The sequence below is a fragment of the Ranitomeya imitator genome, chromosome 10 (assembly GCF_032444005.1).
Source record: "Ranitomeya imitator isolate aRanImi1 chromosome 10, aRanImi1.pri, whole genome shotgun sequence".
In the NCBI taxonomy this organism is placed as follows: domain Eukaryota; kingdom Metazoa; phylum Chordata; class Amphibia; order Anura; family Dendrobatidae; genus Ranitomeya; species Ranitomeya imitator.
This window is the reverse complement of record NC_091291.1, coordinates 8,029,449-8,048,256: the sequence shown is the minus strand read 5'-3', so window position 1 is coordinate 8,048,256 and position 18,808 is coordinate 8,029,449. Positions and strand designations below refer to the sequence as shown.

The 18,808-nt window shown below is 50.0% G+C and overlaps 2 protein-coding genes across 4 annotated transcripts; one reads left to right on the top strand and one right to left on the bottom strand.

Moving 5' to 3' along the window:
• The first annotated feature begins 71 nt into the window (after positions 1–71).
• On the top strand, positions 72–9,891 carry LIN37 (lin-37 DREAM MuvB core complex component). 3 transcript variants are annotated; one of them, XM_069741738.1, is made up of 10 exons: positions 72–124; positions 6,825–6,893; positions 7,177–7,252; positions 7,565–7,615; positions 7,934–7,963; positions 8,297–8,379; positions 8,460–8,611; positions 8,704–8,847; positions 9,212–9,285; positions 9,370–9,891. In XM_069741738.1, exons 2-10 carry the CDS (start codon positions 6,860–6,862, stop codon positions 9,449–9,451), a joined length of 726 nt encoding a protein of 241 aa, XP_069597839.1. In that variant the 5' UTR covers positions 72–124; positions 6,825–6,859; the 3' UTR covers positions 9,452–9,891. The 3 variants fall into 3 exon arrangements, with proteins under 3 accessions (XP_069597839.1, XP_069597841.1, XP_069597840.1); XM_069741740.1 differs by lacking the exon at positions 72–124 and adding an exon at positions 153–176; XM_069741739.1 differs by lacking the exon at positions 72–124 and adding an exon at positions 158–185.
• Positions 9,892–10,100: 209 nt separating this feature from the next.
• Positions 10,101–16,664, bottom strand: HSPB6 (heat shock protein family B (small) member 6). The gene is made up of 3 exons (XM_069741741.1): positions 16,340–16,664; positions 11,289–11,411; positions 10,101–11,053 (listed from the first exon to the last, which is right to left on the bottom strand). The coding sequence occupies exons 1-3, from the start codon at positions 16,523–16,525 to the stop codon at positions 10,880–10,882; spliced, it is 483 nt and encodes a 160-aa protein (XP_069597842.1). The 5' UTR covers positions 16,526–16,664; the 3' UTR covers positions 10,101–10,879.
• Positions 16,665–18,808: the final 2,144 nt, after the last annotated feature.

Here is an 18,808-nt window from a genome sequence, read left to right as displayed (position 1 = left end):
TGGTTTACACACCTCTGATTGGCTGAATTGCTGTGACGTGCACGTATGAGAACCAATAGTTATGTTTGGAAGTAAGGGGTATGATGGGGCGGGAGGCGTGGCCAGAACAGGAGCGGGTTTTAAGGTGAGTTGAGTCGGTAACGGAGACCGGGAGAGTCCGGGAGGAGAGTCCGCGGGTGTGCACGGTAACACGGGGGGGTCTCCGAGCTCCTGTACTGAGCGCTGGAGGCGGAGGAGTGTCCGTCCTCTATGAGCTTCGTGCAGAGGAGAGCCCGCCTGGCTGTTATAACCTGCTACGCGCTATACCGGCAGAGAAGATGACGCCGGCTTCAGTGACTGCAGTAAGATTTGTTGGCAGCCGGCACTGAGGATACAATTCTCACAGTAAGGTGCATAATAAACACTGGAGGTCTGCAGAACTCCGAGAGATAAAGTCTACTGACCTAAAAGTGCAAGAAAAGGCACCTCCAATCTGCCACAAGCCTACAGTGAATCATGGCGGAGGCTCACAATATACAGTGAAGCATGGTGGAGGTTCTGTGATGTATACAGTGAAGCATGGCGGAGGCCCTGTGATGTATGCAGTGAAGCATGGTGGAGGCCCTGTGATGTATGCAGTGAAGCATGGTGGAGGCCCTGTGATGTATACAGTGAAGCATGGCGGAGGCCCTGTGATGTATGCAGTGAAGCATGGTGGAGGCTCTGTGATATATACAGTGAAGCATGGCGGAGGCCCTGTGATGTATGCAGTGAAGCATGGTGGAGGCCCTGTGATGTGTACTGTGAAGCATGGTGGAGGCTCTGTGATGTATACAGTGAAGCATGGCGGAGGATCAGTGATATATACAGTGAAGCATGGTGGAGGCTCACAATATACAGTGAAGCGTGGTGGAGGTTCTGTGATGTATACAGTGAAGTATGGTGGAGGCCCTGTGATGTATACAGTGAAGCATGGTGGAGGATCAGTGATATATACAGTGAAGCATGGTGGAGGCTCACAATATACAGTGAAGCGTGGTGGAGGTTCTGTGATGTATACAGTGAAGTATGGTGGAGGCCCTGTGATGTATACAGTGAAGCATGGTGGAGGCTCTGTGATGTATACAGTGAAGCATGGTGGAGGATCAGTGATATATACAGTGAAGCATGGTGGAGGCTCACAATATACAGTGAAGCGTGGTGGAGGTTCTGTGATGTATACAGTGAAGTATGGTGGAGGCCCTGTGATGTATACAGTGAAGCATGGCGGAGGTTCTGTGATATATACAGTGAAGCATGGTGGAGGCTCTGTGATATATACAGTGAAGCATGGTGGAGGCTCTGTGATGTATACAGTGAAGTATGGTGGAGGCCCTGTGATGTATACAGTGAAGTATGGTGGAGGCCCTGTGATGTATACAGTGAAGCATGGCGGAGGTTCTGTGATGTATACAGTGAAGCATGGTGGAGGTTCTGTGATATATACAGTGAAGCATGGTGGAGGCTCTGTGATGTATACAGTGAAGCATGGTGGAGGCTCTGTGATGTATACAGTGAAGCATGATGGAGGTTCTGTGATATATACAGTGAAGCATGGTGGAGGCTCTGTGATATATACAGTGAAGCATGGTGGAGGCTCTGTGATATATACAGTGAAGCATGGTGGAGGTTCTGTGATATATACAGTGAAGCATGGCGGAGGCCCTGTGATGTATGCAGTGAAGCATGGTGGAGGCCCTGTGATGTATACAGTGAAGCATGGTGGAGGCCCTGTGATGTATGCAGTGAAGCATGGTGGAGGCCCTGTGATGTATACAGTGAAGCATGGCGGAGGATCAGTGATATATACAGTGAAGCATGGTGGAGGATCAGTGATGTATACAGTGAAGCATGGTGGAGGATCAGTGATATATACAGTGAAGCATGGTGGAGGATCAGTGATGTATACAGTGAAGTATGGTGGAGGATCAGTGATGTATACAGTGAAGTATGGTGGAGGCTCTGTGATATATACAGTGAAGCATGGTGGAGGATCAGTGATGTTTACAGTGAAGTATGGTGGAGGCCCTGTGATGTATGCAGTGAAGCATGGCGGAGGCTCTGTGATATATACAGTGAAGCATGGCGGAGGATCAGTGATATATACAGTGAAGCATGGTGGAGGCTCTGTGATATATACAGTGAAGCATGGTGGAGGATCAGTGATGTATACAGTGAAGCATGGTGGAGGCTCTGTGATATATACAGTGAAGTATGGTGGAGGATCAGTGATGTATGCAGTGAAGCATGGTGGAGGCCCTGTGATGTATACAGTGAAGCATGGTGGAGGCCCTGTGATGTATGCAGTGAAGCATGGTGGAGGCCCTGTGATGTATGCAGTGAAGCATGGTGGAGGCTCTGTGATATATACAGTGAAGCATGGTGGAGGCTCTGTGATATGTACAGTGAAGCATGGTGGAGGATCAGTGATGTATACAGTGAAGCATGGTGGAGGATCAGTGATGTATACAGTGAAGCATGGTGGAGGATCAGTGATGTATACAGTGAAGTATGATGGAGGCTCTGTGATATATACAGTGAAGCATGGCGGAGGATCAGTGATATATACAGTGAAGCATGGCGGAGGATCAGTGATATATACAGTGAAGCATGGTGGAGGATCAGTGATGTTTACAGTGAAGTATGGTGGAGGCCCTGTGATGTATGCAGTGAAGCATGGTGGAGGCTCTGTGATATATACAGTGAAGCATGGCGGAGGATCAGTGATATATACAGTGAAGCATGGCGGAGGATCAGTGATATATACAGTGAAGCATGGTGGAGGATCAGTGATGTTTACAGTGAAGTATGGTGGAGGCCCTGTGATGTATGCAGTGAAGCATGGTGGAGGCCCTGTGATGTATGCAGTGAAGCATGGTGGAGGCCCTGTGATGTATGCAGTGAAGCATGGTGGAGGCTCTGTGATATATACAGTGAAGCATGGTGGAGGCTCTGTGATATATACAGTGAAGCATGGTGGAGGATCAGTGATGTATACAGTGAAGCATGGCGGAGGATCAGTGATATATACAGTGAAGCATGGTGGAGGATCAGTGATGTTTACAGTGAAGTATGGTGGAGGCCCTGTGATGTATGCAGTGAAGCATGGTGGAGGCTCTGTGATATATACAGTGAAGCATGGCGGAGGATCAGTGATGTTTACAGTGAAGTATGGTGGAGGCCCTGTGATGTATGCAGTGAAGCATGGTGGAGGCTCTGTGATATATACAGTGAAGCATGGCGGAGGATCAGTGATATATACAGTGAAGCATGGTGGAGGCTCTGTGATATATACAGTGAAGCATGGTGGAGGATCAGTGATGTATACAGTGAAGCATGGTGGAGGCTCTGTGATATATACAGTGAAGCATGGTGGAGGATCAGTGATGTATGCAGTGAAGCATGGTGGAGGCCCTGTGATGTATACAGTGAAGCATGGTGGAGGCCCTGTGATGTATGCAGTGAAGCATGGTGGAGGCCCTGTGATGTATGCAGTGAAGCATGGTGGAGGCTCTGTGATATATACAGTGAAGCATGGTGGAGGCTCTGTGATATATACAGTGAAGCATGGTGGAGGATCAGTGATGTATACAGTGAAGCATGGTGGAGGATCAGTGATGTATACAGTGAAGCATGGTGGAGGATCAGTGATGTATACAGTGAAGTATGATGGAGGCTCTGTGATATATACAGTGAAGCATGGCGGAGGATCAGTGATATATACAGTGAAGCATGGCGGAGGATCAGTGATATATACAGTGAAGCATGGTGGAGGATCAGTGATGTTTACAGTGAAGTATGGTGGAGGCCCTGTGATGTATGCAGTGAAGCATGGTGGAGGCTCTGTGATATATACAGTGAAGCATGGCGGAGGATCAGTGATATATACAGTGAAGCATGGTGGAGGATCAGTGATGTATACAGTGAAGCATGGCGGAGGATCAGTGATATATACAGTGAAGCATGGTGGAGGATCAGTGATGTATACAGTGAAGCATGGTGGAGGCCCTGTGATGTATGCAGTGAAGCATGGTGGAGGCTCTGTGATATATACAGTGAAGCATGGCGGAGGATCAGTGATATATACAGTGAAGCATGGTGGAGGATCAGTGATGTATACAGTGAAGCATGGCGGAGGATCAGTGATATATACAGTGAAGCATGGTGGAGGATCAGTGATGTATACAGTGAAGCATGGTGGAGGCTCTGTGATGTATGCAGTGAAGCATGGTGGAGGCTCTGTGATATATACAGTGAAGCATGGCGGAGGATCAGTGATATATACAGTGAAGCATGGTGGAGGATCAGTGATGTATACAGTGAAGCATGGTGGAGGCCCTGTGATGTATGCAGTGAAGCATGGTGGAGGCTCTGTGATATATACAGTGAATCATGGCAGAGGATCACAATATACAGTGAAGTATGGTGGAGGTTGTGTGATGTATACAGTGAAGCATGGCGGAGGCTCACAATATACAGTGAAGTATGGTAGAGGTTCTGTGATATATACAGTAAAGCATGGATGAGGCTCTGTGATATATACAGTGAAGCATGGTGGAGGCCCTGTGATGTATACAGTGAAGCATGGCGGAGGATCAGTGATGTATACAGTGAAGTATGGCGGAGGATCAGTGATATATACAGTAAAGCATGGATGAGGCTCTGTGATGTATACAGTGAAGCATGGTGGAGGCCCTGTGATGTATACAGTGAAGCATGGCGGAGGATCAGTGATGTATACAGTGAAGCATAACGGAGGATCAGTGATATATACAGTAAAGCATGGTAGAGGCTCTGTGATGTATACAGTGAAGCATGATGGAGGTTCTGTGATGTATACAGTAAAGCATGGCGGAGGCTCTGTGATATATACAGTGAAGCATGGTGGAGGCTCTGTGATGTATACAGTGAAGCATGGCAGAGGATCAGTGATATATACAGTCAAGCATGGTGGAGGATCAGTGATATATACAGTGAAGTATGGCGGAGGCCCTGTGATGTATACAGTTAAGCATGGTGGAGCTGTGTGATGTATACAGGGCTGCATGGCGGAGGTTCTGTGTGTACAGGGCAGCATGGTGGAAGCTCTGATGTATACAGTGAAGCATGGATGAGGCTCTGTGATGTATACAGTGAAGCATAGTGGAAGCTCTGGGATATGTACAGTGAAGCATGGATGAGGCTTTGTGAATGTATACAGTGAAGCATGGCGGAGGCTTTGTGATGCATACAGTGAAGCATGGGGGAAGCTCTGATGTGTACAGTGGAGCATGGTAGAAGCTCTGTGATGTGTACTGTGAAGCATGGTGGAGGCTCTGTGGTACATACAGTGAAGCGTGTATGAGATGTATACAGTGAAGCATGGGGGAAACTCTGATATGTATAGTGAAGCATGGTGGAGGCCCTGTGATGTATATAGTGAAGCATGGTGGAGGCCCTGTGATGTATATAGTGAAGCATGGTGGAGGCTCTGTGATGTATACAGTGAAGCGTGGTGGAGGCCCTGTGATGTATACAGTGAAGCATGGATGAGGCCCTGTGATGTATACAGTGAAGCATGGTGGAGGCCCTGTGATGTATACAGTGAAGCATGATGGAGGTTCTGTGATGTATACAGTGAAGCATGATGGAGGTTCTGTGATGTATACAGTAAAGCATGGTGGAGGCCCTGTGATGTATACAGTGAAGCATGGTGGAGGCTCTGTGATGTATACAGTGAAGCATGGTGGAGGCTCTGTGATGTATACAGTGAAGCATGGTGGAGGCCCTGTGATGTATACAGTGAAGCATGGTGGAGGCTCTGTGATATATACAGTGAAGCATGGTGGAGGCTCTGTGATGTATACAGTGAAGCATGGTGGAGGCTCTGTGATGTATACAGTGAAGCATGGTGGAGGCTCTGTGATGTATACAGTGAAGCATGGTGGAGGCTCTGTGATGTATACAGTGAAGCATGGTGGAGGCTCTGTGATGTATACAGTGAAGCATGGTGGAGGCTCTGTGATGTATACAGTGAAGCATGGTGGAGGCTCTGTGATATATACAGTGAAGCATGGTGGAGGCTCTGTGATGTATACAGTGAAGCATGGTGGAGGCTCTGTGATGTATACAGTGAAGCATGGTGGAGGCTCTGTGATGTGTACAGTGAAGCATGGATGAGGCTCTGATATATACAGTGAAGCATGGTGGAGGCCTTGTGATGTATACAGTGAAGCATGGTGGAGGCTCTGTGATGTATACAGTGAAGCATGGTGGAGGCCTTGTGATGTATACAGTGAAGCATGGTGGAGGCTCTGTGATGTATACAGTGAAGCATGGTGGAGGCTCAGCGATACTCAATAGTTTTGCTTCTTTGGATACTGGAAATCTGAATGTGACAATGGATTAGAATGTCAGAAATCCTAGGAGAATGCCTTCCTTGTGTGCGGAGCTGATGCTCTGGGGTAATGGAACTTTCCATCTAGCAATGATTCCAGCGCCTCACAGTCCAGCGATGTTTGGTGCCAGAAGACATCACAGAAGATTCTGGAGTGGGGGCCTAGTGTGGACCTGAAGGAGAAACTTTGGTCAGATGTGAAGAAGGCAGTGGACCTAAGAATATTAGTGACCTGGGGGCCAACGCCATGAGGGCTGGGCTCGGATTCCTCAGGAGCGGCCACAAGCCGGTGTCTGGTGACATCCCGTGTGCAGCAGGTTATAACAGCCAGAGGGGTCTATGCAATCCTGAAGACTCTGCTGCTGACGGGGAACAGTCAGGAGAGACGTTCTCTGCTGAATCTGAATATTTCCATTGTTCTCCTCTGTAGAATCTGACGCCCCAGGACGAGCGCTGCCGGCCGCCATGTCTCTGGCCAAGGTGAAGGTGGAGAAGACAGGTGAGGACGCTGCTCCTTCTTTTCCCCAATTCCCATTCCCTCGGCTGTGACGCCTCCCTATACAATGACACATTGTGACAAGTCTGCAGCTGCGGGACAGAAGATTGTCATTTATTTTTCGTGTCATGCCCCCTCTGAGCTCCGCCATCACCGCCAAAGCCTCGATACATGAGTTAAGAGCAGGACGAGGCTTGGCGATGAGCTGGTAAATTTCTTAAAGGGGATGTCCACCTGTCTCTGGCTTGTTGCTGTAATTGTGATATGTGTCTTCCTCCTCCGTCAGATCTGGAGGCGGCGAGCGCCCGCAGTCGCCTCGATGCCGTCTTAAAGGGGCTCCTGGACAGAAGTGAGGTGGACAGGTAAGGGGGGTGCCTTCATTATAGGATTCTATTACTGTGATATTAAAGGGGTTTACCACATTTATGGCTTTTATCACCTGGATGCTCTGCAGATTAGCTTTTTGGGGGTCCTCATCTTCTGGGGATGACTGATGACAGCACACGTCCTCAATATCTGCCAGGATTATGTAAAACATGGCTGCTACTCTAAAAGAACACAGCGCCCCCTCCCTGTCCGCAGGCCGTGTGCGGTACTGCAGCTCAGCCCCATTCGCTTCTATAGAGCCGAGCGTCATTGTGACGTAAACTTGTGATCTTTTTTGTGATTTGCAGAGAACAGATGGAAGATGAAAGTGGAAAATCATCTGCAGACCCCCAGTGCAAGTAAGCGACGCCATCTACACGCACCGCTGCGTCAGTCAGCGCTGATTGCGGTAAATCGAGCAGCAAAAAGTCACAAATTGGACATTTAAAAAAAAAAAGATATATATATGGTCCGATTCCCTTTAAAGGGTAAATAAAATAGAGCGGTGTGACTCCCCTCCTCCGCTGCGGCTCTCACCCCGGACACTTCTGCTTCTTTTTCCCACCCTCCGCACGGACAGGCGGAGGCGTTCATAGAGTGGCACAGTCGGCGCTTCCTCTTGGCGTTTCACAATTGTCTCGTGATCGGGTTCCTCTTTTGTTTTTTGTCTTTTCCAGAGACTCTTCTCCATCTGCTGCCGGAAAGAGGTAATTCTCCTGCGTCCTTGTGCAGCGTCTGGGGCTCCGTCACTGCGGCCGGCATCCTGCTGGAAAGGACATTAGAGCGGAGAGCTTCTCAGCCAATCCGCAGTGTTCTCCACAGTGCTGATTGGAGGAGAGGAGCTGATGGGCGTGGCTGTGCTCGTAATGTCCTTTTCAGAAGAACCCTAGACCGGGCGGATATATATAATATAGAAGGGTGCGATATATTGGGGTCTAAGCACAGTGTTCTGCCCCCACTATAGCAGGATATTGGGGGGGCCCTCAGTATTAACCCCTCGTGGTTTATGCTCTCTGTTCATTTCGTCCTGTGGTCACCAGGTCGTCCGTGCGCCCCTCGCACCATCGCCGGAAGAAGCGAAAAGAGGAGGACGGACTCCCGGAGGCGACGCTCCCCAGGAGCAGTGAGTCGGGAAGGGCGCCCCCCGGTGGCCAGCGCTGGTAGACGACATTAACCCCTTTATCTCCTCTCTCTCTCTCGCAGACACGTTCGTCATCCGCCTCTTTGACCGTAGCGTGGATTTGGCGCAGTTCTCGGAAGACACGCCGCTGTACCCCGTGTGCCGAGCCTGGCTCCGCAATTCTCCAGGGAGCAAAGTCCCCGAGCCACCGCTGACTCCACCGCCATCAGAGGAGGTACTGGCCGCAGGGGGAGGGGGGGTGGGTGTCTCCCTGCTGGGAGTTGTAGTTCTTCCACAGACTTATCGGATCCTTTCTCAAACCTTCAGGGCGACGTAGTAAACGGCAGCGCTCAGAACATCTACCAGATGCCGGCACCGTCCTCCTGCCCGGTGAAAGAAAGCGGAGAACCCATCAACCTGCGGATACCGTCGCCCCTTCCCTTTCAAGAGGTGCCCCCCATAATGGAACTGGTGAGTGCGGCCAGTATGGCGGGGGTCCGTACACCACACGTCAGGACTCCGTTGTTTCCATACGTAGAGATGGACAGAACTAATGCCCTACCCAAGGAGAGTGGGGGCCCCATTGGTACCCTTCAGGAGAATTACAAGTACTTATTAACTATTTTTGGGGGGCTGATCCTACACAGGCCGGAGTAAGGGGCGTATTGGCGGGCGTTATCAGGACACATATTAGCGGCCAGCAGGGGGAGCTCACGGCACACGCAGGACTCCATAATAATCCCTTCTCCCCGGAGCTCCCTCTAGTGGCGGCTGCAGGAAATGCAGACCAGCGGCAGCGCTCCCACCCGCTTTACTGTCTCCCCTCATATCTCAGAACGAAGATGGGACCCCCAGCATGTCAGCGCTCATCTACCAAAACATGCACCACTGGAAGAAGATCCGGCAGAGGTAAGAGGAGGCGGAAATATCGCTGCGCTCCCCGGACCCCTCCGTCCGTATTCAGAGATAATAAACTTTATTTGTATGCGCCAGGTGGAAGGAAGGGTCCTATCGAAACCAGCAGCGCTACGCCCAGAGCATGAAGATCCTGAAGGAGATGTACGAGCGGCAGTGACGCGGCGGCACCCCCTCCCCCGACGGTCCATCGCTGGCAGAGACGATGTTGGTCTGAATCCGCCGCTGCAGCCATGTGTGGAACTTCTTACCTTTTCTAATCTGCTGCGCCAAACCTAAAATGATTACCCCCTCCGGACCAGCGCTGTGTCTCCCACCACTCAGGTGACCGCTGCAGCCGATCAGATCGTCAGCCCTTCTCTATTCCGTCATTGGGGACGTTCATCTGCCCGAATAGAGAAACCAGACGAGGCCGCGCCGATCCGGGGGGGGTAAAGATGGCGGTTTATTTTATTTAGCGGAGACACTAAGAAGGTAACGGATGACCCCCTTAAAGGGGTAGTCTCAAATTTGGATGTTAGTCCCCTTATCTCTTTCTTTTGTGTTGTTTTGTTGTTTTTCTGCTTCTTTGTACGGAATGTGATAAAATACTGAATCCGACCGTCCTGGAGTCCGCGTTGCTGGCGTCGTTCTCGGCGGTTCTCCTACGTTGTGGATTACGATTTGGCCCAAACACGGATCGTTGGGGTCCGCGGCGGCCCAGATCCTGATGGAGAAACCCTGTAAAGCCGCCTTCATTCCTGCGTTCACCACCGGGGGGCGCCGCCGTCCTTCCCGGAACCAAACCTCAAAGAAGCAAATGACTCCGCCGCGATTAACCCTTTATTTCTGACCACCGTAGCGGTATTTTTTTTACATCTTTATTTCGGACGGCCCACCCGCTAACCTCTTCTGGGATTAAAGAGATCGTCCAGGACTAAGTTTATCTTACACAATTTAACCCCTTAAGTTGAAAGTTTTGCGCTTCCGTTTTTCCCTCCTCTCGTAACTTTATTATTACTGCATATGTTTTGTTTTATTTTCGTGCCCAGATGTAGTTTTTATTGATACCGGTTTGGGGCACATAAGACTTTTTGATCACTTCTTACATTTTTTTTGGGGGGGAGGTGCAGTCGTTTCAATTTTTCTTAATGGCGTTTTTAAGCTTTAATTTAACTTCTATGAGCAAATTTTTGTTTACAAAGTTTGAAAAACTTTTTTTTACATATTTTTATATATTATATATACGGTATATGTTGTTACATTTTATTAATCAATTTCTTTTTATCGCTCTACCTTGATACAGCAGTGTTTGTGAAAGTCACTAAGTCTGTCGGGTGTACCAAGATGGCGGCCGGCGGCTCCATCATCCATCACTAACCATTATTATTATTACAAATTTAGTCCCGGACGACCCCTTTAATTTACTTCTTCACCGGACAGCGGGCAGTAGAGCCTTCTCCGTCGCCTCCGTGTTTGGCGGCTGTGTATGTAAAGCATGCTGGGAATTTCTAGCCTTAAAGCCACAGGCGCGAGGGCATCTGTTAATTTGGGGTGCAGACACACTTTTGACCAGCAGAGGGCGCTGGCGGCGGCGGCGGTGCAGCTCTCACTGCCTGGCGATGGGTATGCTCCTCTCCTCCGTCTTGCTGCTGTCAGTCACGGGGGCCTGGATGGAGAGCAGACCCTCCGCAGAGAGCGCGGAGCTTATGGCCGCAGGGTTGACGGTCGCCGGGACCTTGTAGCGTCGGTGAAACTCCCGGGAGATGAAGCCGTGTTCATCCTGCGAGACAGAAGAGGCATTTAGTGCTCGGGGCTGTGGTATCGTCACAGCTGAAGGTTTGTTACACTGGGTCGGTGTCCAGGAGAGGAGAGAGTTCTGCTCTGGAGGGAATGTCTACAATGTAACAAAGCTCCAGCTGTGAGGTCAGGACGCAATCATCATTGGCCTCCACCAGCCGAGGAGGATGGGGCAACCTGAAAATGGTGGGGATTGTAGTGGTCAGCGGAAATGTTACCTGTCGCTCCTCGTGCCGGGCGTGAACCTCCACGTAATCTCCCACCACCTTCACCGTCAGCTCCTCCGGGGAGAAATGCTTCACATCCAGAAGAACCGAGAACTGGTCCTTGTCCAGCGTCACCTGAGGGAGAAACTGCGTCATCCGTGTACCCCCATAACAGTGCCATCCACAGATCCCCCATAACAGTGCGTCATCCACAGATCCCCCATAACAGTGCGTCATCCACAGATCCCCCATAAGTGCGTTATCCACAGATCCCCATAACAGTGCGTCATCCACAGATCCCCCATAACAGTGCCATCCACAGATCCCCCATAACAGCGCGTCATCCACAGATCCCCCATAACAGTGCGTCATCCACAGATCCCCCATAAGTGCGTTATCCACAGATCCCCATAACAGTGCGTTATCCACAGATCCCCCATAACAGTGTGCCATCCACAGATCCCCATAACAGTGCGTCATCCACAGATCCCCCATAACAGTGCGTCATCCCCAGATCCCCCATAAGTGCGTTATCCACAGATCCCCATAACAGTGCGTCATCCACAGATCCCCCATAACAGTGAGTCATCCACAGATCCCCATAACAGTGCGTCATCCACAGATCCCCCATAACAGTGCGTCATCCACAGATTCCCCATAACAGTGCGTCATCCACAGATCCCCATAACAGTGCGTTATCCACAGATCCCCATAACAGTGCGTCATCCACAGATCCCCCATAACAGTGTGTCATCCACAGATCCCCAATAACAGTGCGTCATCCACAGATCCCCATAACAGTGCCATCCACAGATCCCCCATAACAGTGCGTCATCCACAGATCCCCCATAACAGTGCGTCATCCACAGATCCCCCATAAGTGCGTTATCCACAGATCCCCATAACAGTGCGTCATCCACAGATCCCCCATAACAGTGCCATCCACAGATCCCCCATAACAGCGCGTCATCCACAGATCCCCCATAACAGTGCGTCATCCACAGATCCCCCATAAGTGCGTTATCCACAGATCCCCATAACAGTGCGTTATCCACAGATCCCCCATAACAGTGTGCCATCCACAGATCCCCATAACAGTGCGTCATCCACAGATCCCCCATAACAGTGCGTCATCCCCAGATCCCCCATAAGTGCGTTATCCACAGATCCCCATAACAGTGCGTCATCCACAGATCCCCCATAACAGTGAGTCATCCACAGATTCCCCATAACAGTGCGTCATCCACAGATCCCCCATAACAGTGCGTCATCCACAGATTCCCCATAACAGTGCGTCATCCACAGATCCCCATAACAGTGCGTTATCCACAGATCCCCATAACAGTGCGTCATCCACAGATCCCCCATAACAGTGTGTCATCCACAGATCCCCCATAACAGTGTGTCATCCACAGATCCCCATAACAGTGTGCCATCCACAGATCCCCTATAATGGTGTCATCCACAGATCCCCATAACAGTGTGCCATCCACAGATCCCCTATAATGGTGTCATCCACAGATCCCCATAACAGTGTGCCATCCACAGATCCCCTATAATGGTGTCATCCACAGATCCCCATAACAGTGTGTCATCCACAGATCCCCATAACAGTGCGTTATCCACAGATCCCCATAACAGTGCGTCATCCACAGATCCCCATAACAGTGTGTCATCCACAGATCCCCATAACAGTGCGTTATCCACAGATCCCCATAACAGTGCGTCATCCACAGATCCCCATAACAGTGTGCCATCCACAGATCCCCATAACAGTGTGCCATCCACAGATCCCCCATAACAGTGCGTCATCCACAGATCCCCCATAACAGTGCGTCATCCACAGATCCCCATAACAGTGTGTCATCCACAGATCCCCATAACAGTGCGTTATCCACAGATCCCCATAACAGTGCGTCATCCACAGATCCCCCATAACAGTGTGCCATCCACAGATCCCCCATAACAGTGCGTCATCCACAGATCCCCAATAACAGTGCGTCATCCACAGATCCCCCATAACAGTGAGTCATCCACAGATTCCCCATAACAGTGCGTCATCCACAGATCCCCCATAACAGCGCGTCATCCACAGATCCCCCATAACAGTGCGTCATCCACAGATCCCCCATAACAGCGCGTCATCCACAGATCCCCCATAACAGCGCGTCATCCACAGATCCCCCATAACAGTGAGTCATCCACAGATCCCCCATAACAGTGTGTCATCCACAGATCCCCATAACAGTGCGTCATCCACAGATCCCCCATAACAGTGCGTCATCCACAGATCCCCCATAACAGTGCGTCATCCACAGATCCCCCATAACAGCGCGTCATCCACAGATCCCCCATAACAGCGCGTCATCCACAGATCCCCCATAACAGCGCGTCATCCACAGATCCCCCATAACAGCGCGTCATCCACAGATCCCCATAACCGTGTCATCCACAGATCCCCCATAACGGTGTCATCCACAGATCCCCTATAACTGCGTCATCCACAGATCCCCCATAACAGTGCGTTATCCACAGATCCCCATAACAGTGCGTCATCCACAGATCCCACATAACAGTATCATCCACAGATCCCCCATAGCAGTGCGTCATCCACAGATCCTCCATAACAGTGCGTCATCCACAGATCCCCCATAGCAGTGCGTCATCCACAGATCCTCCATAACAGTGCGTCATCCACAGATCCCCCATAACGGTGTCATCCACAGATCCCCCATAACAGTGCGTCATCCACAGATCCCCCATAACAGTGCGTTATCCACAGATCCCCATAACTGCGTCATCCACAGATCCCCCATAACAGTGTCATCCACAGATCCCCCATAACAGTGCGCCAGCCACAGATCCCCCATAACAGCGCTTCATCCACAGATCCTCCATAACAGTGCCATCCACAGATCCTCCATAACAGTGCGTCATCCACAGATCCCCTATAACAGTGCGTCATCCACAGATCCCCCATAACAGTGCCATCCACAGATCCCCCATAACCGTGCCATCCACAGCTCCCCCATAACAGTGCGTCATCCATAGATCCTCCATAACAGTGTCATCCACAGATCCCCCCCATAACCGTGCGTCATCCACAGATCCTCCATAACAGTGCGTCATCCACAGATCCTCCATAACAGTGCGTCATCCACAGATCCCCCATAACAGTGCGTCATCCACAGATCCCCCATAACAGTGCGTCATCCACAGATCCCCCATAACAGCGCGTCATCCACAGATCCCCCATAACAGCGCGTCATCCACAGATCCCCCATAACAGCGCGTCATCCACAGATCCCCCATAACAGCGCGTCATCCACAGATCCCCATAACCGTGTCATCCACAGATCCCCCATAACGGTGTCATCCACAGATCCCCTATAACTGCGTCATCCACAGATCCCCCATAACAGTGCGTTATCCACAGATCCCCATAACAGTGCGTCATCCACAGATCCCACATAACAGTATCATCCACAGATCCCCCATAGCAGTGCGTCATCCACAGATCCTCCATAACAGTGCGTCATCCACAGATCCCCCATAGCAGTGCATCATCCACAGATCCTCCATAACAGTGCGTCATCCACAGATCCCCCATAACGGTGTCATCCACAGATCCCCCATAACAGTGCGTCATCCACAGATCCCCCATAACAGTGCGTTATCCACAGATCCCCATAACTGCGTCATCCACAGATCCCCCATAACAGTGTCATCCACAGATCCCCCATAACAGTGCGCCAGCCACAGATCCCCCATAACAGCGCTTCATCCACAGATCCTCCATAACAGTGCCATCCACAGATCCTCCATAACAGTGCGTCATCCACAGATCCCCTATAACAGTGCGTCATCCACAGATCCCCCATAACAGTGCGTCATCCACAGATCCCCCATAACCGTGCCATCCACAGCTCCCCCATAACAGTGCGTCATCCATAGATCCTCCATAACAGTGTCATCCACAGATCCCCCCCATAACCGTGCGTCATCCACAGATCCTCCATAACAGTGCGTCATCCACAGATCCTCCATAACAGTGCCATCCACAGATCCCCCATAACTGTGCCATCCACAGATCCCCCATAACAGTGCGTCATCCACAGATCCCCCATAACAGTGCTTCATCCACAGATCCCCCATAACAGTGCATCATCCACAGATTCCCCATAACAGTGCTTCATCCACATATCCCCCATAACAGTGCATCATCCACAGATCCCCCATAACAGTGCTTCACAGATCCCCCATAACAGTGCTTCATCCACATATCCCCCATAACAGTGCGTCATCCACAGATCCCCAATAACAGTGTGTCATCCACAGATCCCCCATAACAGTGCGTCATCCACAGATCCGCCATAACTGCATGATAACCAGATCCCCCATAACAGTACGTCATCCACAGATCCCCCCATAACAGTGCATGATCCCCAGCTCCCCCATAACAGTGCGTCATCCACAGATCCCCCATAACAGTGCGTCATCCACAGATCCCCCATAACAGTGCATCATCCACAGATCCCCCATAAGTGCATGATCCCCAGATCCCCATAACAGTGCGTCATCCACAGATCCCCCATAACAGTGCGTCATCCACAGATCCCCATAACAGTGCGTCACCCACAGATCCCCCATAACAGTGCATCATCCACAGATTCACATAAGTGTCATCCACAGATTCCCCATAACAGTGTGTCATCCACAGATCCCCCATAACAGTGCATCATCCACAGATTCCCATAAGTGTCATCCACAGATTCCCCATAACAGTGTGTCATCCACAGATCCCCCATAACAGTGCGTTATCCACAGATCCCCCATAAGTGTGTCATCCACAGATCCCCAATAACAGTGCGTCATCCACAGATCCCCCATAAAAGTGCGTTATCCACAGATCCCCCATAACAGTGTGTCATCCACAGATCCCCCATAACAGTGTGTCATCCACAGATCACCCATAACAGTGCGTTATCCACAGATCCCCCATAACAGTGTGTCCTCCACTAGAATGGTCGCCGTCGGACCCTGTAGTCAGTGACCCCACTGACCTCGGACAGCCTGGCTTCGGTCGGGGGGACGCTGGGGGAGCGGAGATAATACGGACTGATCATAGAGGTGAACAGATCGGACTCCAGGACGCCTTCCCCGAACCTCTGTCCCAGGATGCGGCTGGGGAAGAGCGGCGCAGCCACGAGGGGCCGGCGCATCCAGGGGTGATGGATGGTGATGTCCATGAGTGCGGTCCAGACTGAGCCCCGGAGACGCCGGCGGCTCTATATATATATATATATACCTGCCCCCCCCCGCGGACACAAAGAACGTGCTGGAATTATCCGGAGCATCACTGACACCGACAGGACCATGGAAAGTATCCAGGAGCCGGGAACGACAACTGCAAAAATAGCCACAGAAACAGTGACTCATCCCCAGCGCAGAGGATCAGACCATCCCGACTGCTGCATCGTCTATTACTCTCTGTTATCAGCTTATTCACAGTGCGGAAAACCCGATCATACCAATATCCTCATAACTGCCACCGTAAAGTGTTACTGGCCCTTTAAATTCTGATTTAGTGAGTGCAGCTCTGGAGTATAATACAGGAGGTAACTCAGGATCAGTAATGTAATGTATGTACACAGTGACTGCACCAGCAGAATAGTGAGTGCAGCTCTGGAGTATAATACAGGATGTAACTCAGGATCAGTAATGTAATGTATGTGCACAGTGACTGCACCAGCAGAATAGTGAGTGCAGCTCTGGGGTATAATACAGGATGTAACTCAGGATCAGTAATGTATGTACACAGTGACTGCACCAGCAGAATAGTGAGCACAGCTCTGGAGGATAATACAGGAGGTAACTCAGGATCAGTAATGTAATGTATGTACACAATGACTGCACCAGCAGAATAGTGAGCACAGCTCTGGAGGATAATACAGGATGTAACTCAGGATCAGTAATGTATGTATACAGTGACTGCACCAGCAGAATAGTGAGTGCAGCTCTGGAGTATAATACAGGATGTAACTCAGGATCAGTAATGTATGTGCACAGTGACTGCACCAACAGAATAGTGAGTGCAGCTCTGGAGTATAATACAGGAGGTAACTCAGGATCAGTAATGTATGTACACAGCGACTGCACCAGCAGAATAGTGAGTGCAGCTCTGGAGAATAATACAGGATGTAACTCCGGATCAGTAATGTAATGTATGTACACAGTGACTGCACCAGCAGAATAGTGAGTGCAGCTCTGGGGTATAATACAGGAGGTAACTCAGGATCAGTAATGTATGTACACAGTGACTGCACCAGCAGAATAGTGAGTGCAGCTCTGGAGTATAATACAGGAGGTAACTCAGGATCAGTAATGTATGTACACAGTGACTGCACCAGCAGAATAGTGAGTGCAGCTCTGGGGTATAATACAGGATGTAACTCAGGATCAGTAATGTAATGTATGTACACAGTGACTGCACCAGCAGAATAGTGAGTGCAGCTCTGGGGTATAATACAGGATGTAACTCAGGATCAGTAATGTATGTACACAGTGACTGCACCAGCAGAATAGTGAGTGCAGCTCTGGAGTATAATACAGGATGTAACTCAGGATCAGTAATGTATGTACACAGTGACTGCACCAGCAGAATAGTGAGTGCAGCTCTGGGGTATAATACAGGAGGTAACTCAGGATCAGTAATGTAATGTATGTACACAGTGACTGCACCAGCAGAATAGTGAGTGCAGCTCTGGAGTATAATACAGGATGTAACTCAGGATCAGTAATGTAATGTATGTACACAGTGACTGCACCAGCAGAATAGTGAGTGCAGCTCTGGGGTATAATACAGGAGGTAACTCAGGATCAGTAATGTAATGTATGTACACAGTGACTGCACCAGCAGAGTAGTGAGTGCAGCTCTGGAGGATAATACAGGATGTAACTCAGGATCAGTAATGTATGTGCACAGTGACTGCACCAGCAGAATAGTGAGTGCAGCTCTGGAGTATAATACAGGATGTAACTCAGGATCAGTAATGTATGTACACAGTGACTGCACCAGCAGAATAGTGAGTGCAGCTCTGGAGGATAATACAGGAGGTAACTCAGGATCAGTAATGTAATGTATGTACACAGTGACTGCACCAGCAGAATAGTGAGTGCAGCTCTGGGGTATAATACAGGAGGTAACTCAGAATCAGCAATGTAATGTATGTGCACAGTGACTGCACCAGCAGAATAGTGAGTGCAGCTCTGTGGTATAATACAGGAGGTAACTCAGGATCAGCAATGTAATGTATGTGCACAGTGACTGCACCAGCAGAATAGTGAGTGCAGCTCTGGGGTATAATACAGGAGGTAACTCAGGATCAGCAATGTAATGTATGTACACAGTGACTGCACCAGCAGAATAGTGAGTGCAGCTCTGGGGTATAATACAGGATGTAACTCAGGATCAGTAATGCAATGTATGTGCACAGTGACTGCACCAGCAGAATAGTGAGTGCAGCTCTGGG